The sequence below is a fragment of the Thamnophis elegans genome, chromosome 8, assembly GCF_009769535.1.
Source record: "Thamnophis elegans isolate rThaEle1 chromosome 8, rThaEle1.pri, whole genome shotgun sequence".
In the NCBI taxonomy this organism is placed as follows: Eukaryota; Metazoa; Chordata; class Lepidosauria; order Squamata; family Colubridae; genus Thamnophis; species Thamnophis elegans.
In genome coordinates, this window is record NC_045548.1 from 80,421,769 (window position 1) to 80,429,632 (window position 7,864).

General features: G+C 57.3%; 1 protein-coding gene across 1 annotated transcript; it reads right to left on the reverse strand.

Moving 5' to 3' along the window:
* Positions 1-323: 323 nt before the first annotated feature.
* Positions 324-7,864, reverse strand: LOC116512087 (speriolin-like). The gene is made up of 3 exons (XM_032222362.1): positions 6,739-7,864; positions 1,200-1,339; positions 324-722 (listed from the first exon to the last, which is right to left on the reverse strand). Exons 1-3 carry the CDS (start codon positions 7,862-7,864, stop codon positions 393-395), a joined length of 1,596 nt encoding a protein of 531 aa, XP_032078253.1. The 3' UTR covers positions 324-392.

Consider the following 7,864-nt stretch of genomic DNA (forward strand, 5'->3'; position numbering starts at 1 on the left):
TATATTAGGCCCATCCCAAAAAATCAGGCTAGGGCTTGTTGTCAGGGAAACATGGTAAATAAAACATAGGAACCTATATAGGCTTGTTTCAAAATGCATTCGGGGTTCTTCCAATCTTATGGAAGGACCCACCTTTGCTGAATAAATGCTAAGTTACCTAGAGATAAAACCTGGACTCTCCCTCTTTTTTTGTGCTGAGCCGCACCTGATCCCCCTGCTTAACAAGGGGCCCAGACTGGTCCTCCCCCAACAAGGTGGCTCAGGGGTCAGATTTAGGCTGGTGGGCCACGGACCCTGCAAGGTACTCTGAGAGGACACACGTTGCACTTCGCAGATGGTTTATTGCGCTTGTGGTGGACGCAAGAGAGGAAGGGGGCAGAGAGGCAGGTTGGTCACCAGATGAAGAGGGGCTTCCCATCGGCCTGGGACAGCTGTCGGAGGCAGTTGAGCAGGATCAGGCAGTCGGCCACCTTGTCCTGGGGCACCACACTGACAATCACCTCGTTCAGGTAGGTTAGGTCATTGTACAGCTGAGCTTCGGAGCCTGTGGCGTCGGGACGTTCGCGGAGGATGCCGTAGGTGTTCACAATGTGCTCGGTGAACTGTGGGTGGTAGGAGGGGTTGTAGTTATGTGGCTTCAGGCGGTTCATGATTTCATTGTAGCGATCCATCATGGCCGTCCGCTGTTCTGCGGTCAGGGGGTTGACGGTGTCATTTTCAGCCTGCGGGGGAAAAGAGATACATCTTCAGTCTCTTTCTTCTCCTCTTCCCCATCTTTGGGGTGCTCAAGATCGACAGAGCCCACTCTGCTCCTTGGGAGCAGGCAGGGGGAACCGGCACTCGTGCTGGTGGCAGTAACCTCACAGCCACGGAAATCCTGAAATTGTCTGGCACTAAGATGCTGCTGATTGAAGGAGATCCCAAGCTTCCCTGCAGGGCCAGATGTCCTGGCAGTCCCGCATTCTTACAATGGGATCTCCAGGAGGGGCGTCAGCTCTACTGCCAGTTTTTGATGCTCCTTGCCAGTTTCCTGTTTCTGTCCCTCACCCCAACTGACCCCTGGCTGATTTGGATGACATGTTAACAGCCCAAACCTTTGTCCTCCCGATAATCCTGTAAAGCCCATGTAGGCCTTGGAGTGGTGTGAGTTTGATGCTGACATCTGCTGTGGCCCCACGGAAGGTGGAAGGATGACTCACCTGCATTATTTTCTCAGGGATGTTGCCAACGGTGAAGCCGTAGAGGCGGACCCGGTCGGGGAAGATGCTGGAGAGGATCCGTCGGTCAAGCTGGAAGGCGATCTCCCCCACAATACGTTCAAAGGTCGCAGTCTTGGAATCTGAGGAGACCAGAATCCCTGGTCAGCCTGAGAGGCCTCCAGCTGCCCTCCTCGCCTTCTTCCTGGCCTGGCCAAAGGGCCCACTGGGGATGGGTTGGATTTCTTGACCTGAGTTTAGGGCCAGCTGAGTCCAGATTGACCTTGGGTGGTTCACAATACGTCAGATTTAAAATGCCCCATGCAGGAATCAGTGGGCAAATTGGGGGGGCGTACCCCACATCATCCAGGAAACCCTTCCAGAGGGTCCTTCACAGAGGGGTCAAGTTGGACTCTAACGACCAAAGAGTAGTCTCCACTTATGACCGTAAAGGAGCTTGGAACTTCTGTGGTAAACCTTGACGGCCATAAGCCGAGACACCCACATAACTGATCCAACTTTATGACCTTTTGGGGGGCAGACATAAAGCGAACACAGAAATCGTAGAGTCCATTCATTCCTATGAGCTTTTTGCTAGAAACCATCATAAATCACGGTCACATGAGCACGGAACACTGCAGTGAGTCCGTTGCCTGCACACAAAATGTAATGGGGGAGTTGCTGCTAGCAGAGCTCTAGAACCCGGTGGAAGTAACTTTGGGGGGGGGGGGTCCATTGTAACTGAGTTGTCGCTAAGCAACCAGTTGTTAAGTCAGGACTCCCTGTGCTTGCTCTCTGCGTATCCTCCTACCGCCCCTGGGGATGGACTCAAGGGGCAGCGTGGGAGTTTGTGGCCACCAACGCAGCCGTGGCTGCTCCATTCACCACAGAGGCCACGCGTCAGGCATCAGGGTGCTGGCAGCATGATCTGGAGCCGGCCGGGCTCCCTTGCCACAGACAGATGGTTTCCTGCTGGCTCTGGAGTTCTCTGGGGTCAGCCTTCCCCCGCATGGTGCCCTTGAGGGCCAGGTAGAATGGGCTTTGTAATATGGGTTTTGTAGTAGTTGCAAGGCTAACTAACGTGGGTTTTCTTGTGTTTTACATTTGCCTTTTCCAAACGTATCAAATCCCTCTGCCAGTCCTGGTTTCCCAAAGTCACTTGGCCTTACTTCTCCTTGAAGATTAAGGCTCATGGCAAGTTATCAGCAAGACATTTGCAAAAAGCAAACTTAAAATACAAGAAAACTAATGTTAGTTATTCTAGTGCAATAGTCCTATAGAACCCATATTACAAAGTATTACAAAGTCCATCCTGCCTAGCCCTCACGTAGTCCTCGCGACTGACGACCTGAGGGCTCTGCCTGGGGGCAGATGGGGATCTGGGCTTGCATCCAGGGGGCCTCCTCTCTTGATGCCCAGGGATCTCAGAGCCTCTCCTGGTTTTCTCAGGAGCTGCAGGGGACAGAAAAGTCTCAGGGGCACCTGGCAGGCTGCTGGAAGGAAGCCAAGCGTGGACCTGGCCCAGCTCAGGCCTGAGCCTCCTTTAAAGGCTACCGTGAAGCAGAGTCCTTCTGCCTCCAGGGGGATCCAGCCGGTGGATCTGTTTAGGGCAGTGGTTCCCAAACCTGGCAACTTTAAGACTTGTGGACTTCAACTCCCAGAATTCTCCAGCCAGCTGGAGTTGAAGTCCACAAGTCTTAAAGTTGCCAGGTTTGGGAACCACTGGTTTAGGGGGACTGGATCCTTCCTGGGCAGGGAGGGGCCAAAGGGAAGCCTTGCAGGGCTGGGGTGAAGATTATATAAGGACCCATCAGATCCTCCGATCCGAGCCAGTTGGGGTCACTCAGAGTTGCAATTCAGCTGCCCAAGGATGGTTTGGCGGGGGACCTGAGGACCCTTTTGGCTCTGAAGATGCGTACAAGCCCCCATGGGAGCAGTCTGGGCTAGTGGTTAAGGCACCAGGCTAGAAACGGGGACAAGGAGTTCTAGTCTCGTCTTAGCTATAAAATCCAGCTGGGTGACTTTGGGCCAGTCACTCTGCCTTAGTTCACCAGGTCCAGATCAGGTGACAAACTGATTGGTCAACTGCTATTGCTACCAATGGATCAACCCATCCCCCAAAGTGGGGCCTGCTGGGGAGAAAAAGAGCAGCAGGAGGAAGAGGAGGAGGAGGAGGAGGAGGAAGCATGTAGGGTCCTCAGAACTATCAGCTCAGCCATCTCTGTCCCTCCAGGTGGAAGAAAGCTCTCGCAAGAGCTGGGGTGGGGGGGTGGGGGGGCATCCTATTGGGTTAGGAATATTTATTGTTCATGATGCTGATGCTATAAGAGGAGCAGAGTCGCTTCATAGCGAGATGGGTGGCAAATAAATGGAACAATAAATGGGGTAAAACTCCGTCCCTGCCGGAGGGGGGCTTCCTTCTGCCCTTCTTTAAGAGACCCTCACCGCACCCCCTCCAGGCCTGGTTGCAGCACCAAAGCAACAGCATTAACGGTGGTTGCCAGGCTCCTCTGCAGACCTCGGACAGGGGTTGGGGATCCCTCCGCAGCCTTTCACACCTGGGTCACTCGTGGCCCTTCTGGGCCACTGGGAGTTGGCGAGAGGGGCATCAAGTTGCAGCTCCTTTTGCCCGGGCCAATTCCAGCCAAGGCCAGAACTCTCCCTGGGCTCTTTTAACGTCTCCCAAGGCGGCTGGTTGGGGAGGCGGCTGGTCAGCCTGGGCTGGGAGATCGGTTGACCAACCGACCAAAGTGATTGGGCTCCTTTCCCAGCGCCTGGAGGCGGGGAGAGGCTCCTCTTCTGGGGTCCTGTGGGTCGCCCATCTTGAGACCTGTGTGGGGATCCTCCTGGAGGCCGTGTGCGGTTTGGTGGACCTCTTGTGCCTCCTGCTGGAAGAGCAGGTGGCAGTGAGAGCCAAGGGGGCTTTGGGCATATTCCTTGAATGGGTGGCATCGCTGGTGGTGCCTCCTGTCTCAGCCACCTCCTGCCTAGACCTCTGTGGCAGAGTCCACAGGAGCACGTGCAGAAGCGGCAAAAGGCAGCGGTCTCAGCAGTTTGGGGTCTTTCTCATTGCACCCATATAACCCCACTGCCCCATTATCTGCCCTGGCTCCCAGCAGTGTGCTGGATATCAACTATCAAGCTGTCCAGAATATGGTCAGATTTCTTCTGGGACCGCCTCTCTCCACCCACCCAGCCACCCAGCCACCCAGCCACCCACCCGTTTCTGCCTGCCCCACCAGTCTTAACAGATGGGGTCTGTTTCAGGTCCTTTCTATCAAGTGATGCCCTCTTGCTGGGTCTGGGAGTCAGGCCTTCTCAGGGGCAGCACCCGCCTCATGGAGACCTGGAGGGGGCTTTCAGAAGACGAGGCTCCCCCAGGCACTTCATCAGGTGGTTGGGGGAACTCAGCTGTTCCTCCAACCTTTCTGTTTACGGGGGGGGGGGGCAGGGGCCTGTCTGCTGCTGGGGAGAGGGCCCATGTGCTAGTCACCCCCTGCCCCCCTGCCCCCTTGCACCCCGAGGCCCTGGCCCCTTGCTCTGCCCCCCCAGCTGCACGTTGCCCTCTTCTTCCTCCAGCGGCTGATGAGGGGTGCCCGCCCGGCCCTTTCCCAGGCAGCCCCTGGTCTGGACCTCCCAGGAAGCCACTGAAGAGGGCCTGGGAGGAAAGCCCGCCAAGGGCCCGGCTGGCTGTGCGTGGTCAGCCACCGAGCAAGAACCCCACGCAGGGCGGCTCAGGAAGGGCAGCCATGGGGGCAAGGGCCAAAAGGGTGTAGATTTGGGGGGGAGGAGAGACGGAGGGAAGTTGAAGCGATCCTGTGGTGGGGGTGGGCTGCCAAGTACCCAAATTTTGATCACGTGACCGGTCGCTAATGGAAACCACAATTGTGCTGGTGAACTTACTTCAGCTTTCGTTTGCTTCACAGACCTGTGAAGTAAATGCGAGGATCGATCACAAAAGTTGCAACTCCGAACGGTTCCTAAAGGTGGTGGGCCCTGAAGGGAGGCCCGCTGCCTTCTGCGGGAGCCCCCTTGAGAATCAATCAGTGGACGGGGCTCCGAGCGTGGCCAAGGGCCCCGGGGGAATCCTCTGGCGGGGACAAAACTAAGCAAACCCCTTGCTCTCTTTCTCCTCGGGTGCCATAGATTTCTTTGCCAAAACGGAAGCCATAATTTAAAAGACCCCCTTTTTTAAAAGGGTGGGGGGAGGAAAAGAGGAGGGGCCTCTGGGAAGTTTTGGCTGAAAAGAATTTGGTGATTTGGTCCTGGGGGTCTCTTTTCTTTTGGGGAGTGGGGCGCCTCCAGTTGTGTGGGGGACACAAGAAGGGGGAAAGGGTTGCCAGCTCTGGTTTCTGGGCCGCCTTTCCCCATCACCTGTTTCAGGTTTTCTCAGAGATGCTGGCTGCGTTCCTTGCATGCTAGAAGGTGCTTTTGGTGGGTCCAAGGGGCACTGCCACCCCCACCCCCCCCAGGGGTTCTCCAGCCCATCTTCCTCAGCCTCAGCCCCCCGTTCTCCTGGCCTCCTCCTTCGGCTCACCTGTCTGTGGAAGAGCTTAGCTCCTCCTGTGGGAGCTCCCTGACTGATGGCAGGCCACCCCCCTTCCTCCCTGACTGCCTTCTTCCTAGGCTCAGAGCGAGGGACTGGCCCAAGGTCACCACCGGCCTGTGTGTCTAAGGCAGGAGAAGAGCATTCCATCCCCCAAGTTTTAGCCTGGCGCCTTGAACCTCTACCCCAGAGGAGGTCTCGCTAGAGATCTGGTGTGGACCCATAGCTTTATCCCCTTAAAACCAACGGAGGGCTTCAGGCACAGGGGAAGCCCACCCGAAAGCAAAGGTGGCTGTCACTACACACGGGGTCCCTGCCATGTTCTCATGGGGAAATCTTACCTGGCCAGGCTGAAAAGGGTGCCACATATTATAACTTACAACCAACCATGGGGAGAGCCCCTCTGGCCCTCGGGATTGCCCCGGGCAGCCTTTGGAAAGCTGGCCCACCTGATGGGCAGGCTTGCGTATCAGAAAGCCTGATTCACAGGGTCCCTGGCAGCCAGGGGAGAGGAAGGATGGCCCTTTTGCCAGAGGTGAAGGGTCCAAAGACAGGAAAGGAAGGACAGCCTGGCCCAGGACTGGCAGGATAGTCCAAGGCTGGGATCTGTGCTGCTCCAGGATGAGGATGGGCAGATGTCCAGGGGCCTCTCGGTCACTCTCGGAGGCCCACAGGCAGCCTGATTGGGGAGGAAGCCTTGAAGCCTCCAGGGGGCAGCCCCAGTGGGCTGGCATGGCTGGGCAGAGAGGGCGAGGGATCTGTAGGTGAACTGAGCTTCACCTGCCCAATGGGGCAGGGAATGGGTTTTCTTTGCTTAGGGGGAGAGTCCCGAAGGAGCCCCACATCCTTCTCCGCTGGCCTTCTTTCCTCCAGCTCAGGGGCCGGGCCATCCCCCCCCCCAACAGCCTTTGGGTAGTTAGGCTGAACTCGGCAGAGGCACACTGGGTACAGTGGGGCTGGGGAAGCCCATTTCCCTCTCCCTCCACAGAGCCTTACCTCTGCCCATGGCAGTGGCTTGGGCGCGGCGATCACTCTTTTCAGCAGACTCCGGGCTGGCAGGCTGGCCCATGGGTGGTGTGATGGGTCTTGGGGATGAAGCGATCAGTGGGGAGAATTGGATGGGTGACGGGACACAAATGGTGCCAGGAGAGCTAGCTACACCTACTGGGCTGAAGAGGCTGGAGGGACCACTGGAGAATAGTGGGCTGCCTCCATAAGTGGGGCTGGCCGAGACCATTGGGCCATAGATGCTGGAGACGTAGCTGGCCGGGAACATGGGCCCATAGAGGCTGGACGTGTCAGGGGAACTGGCTGGGGGCACGACTCTAAAAGGGCTGCAGGCCCCCAGGGAGCTGTAGGGACTGGAGGCCGTGCTGGGAAAAGAGTCTGGAGCCAGCTGGAAGAAAGGGCTGCCACCGGGAGAGCTGGCGGGGGTGAGTGGACTGCAGGGGTCTAGCTGGGAGAAAGTGCCAGATGGGGAGTAGGGAGAAAATTGGCCAGGACTGTAGGGGGCCTGGTAAGAGTCCCCCCCGAGACCATAGACATCCCCAGGGAAGCATACATGGCGGGAGAGGTTCATGGGGGACATGCTGGGCATGGCGGGCAGGGGAGACCTCCCAGAGTCAGATCCTGAGAAGAGGCTAGTGGAGAACTGGGAAAAGGGGTCACTGACAGGAGGTGGAAGCTGCAAGCCACCGTAGGAATCCCAGGAGGGGACCATGTTGGAGGGGGGGTAAGGGCCAGAAGGAGTGGATGCGCAGGGGCTGATGGGGCTTGAAGCCTCAATGGGTAAGAAGGGCTGCTGCTGGGTGGGGAGGGGCATTGACACGTTCCCCGGGGTAGGGGTCCTGCCAAGGATGGAGCTAGGGCTGAAGACCGAGGGCAGCTGGGAGATCAGCTGGGTGGAGGGCAGATTGCTGCCGAAGACGGAGGTCAGATGGGACAGGTTCTGCGTACTGGGTGCCTCGGGAGTCCCTTGAGAGCAGGGCATTGTCCCCCCTTCCAGGCCAGAAGTGGGCCTCATGTACATGGAGGGCAGCGGGGTGGTGTTCTGTAGCTCAGGGCTGCCTATAATAGTGGGGAAGGTGAATATCCTCTGTCTTGGCTTAACAAAGGGCCTCAT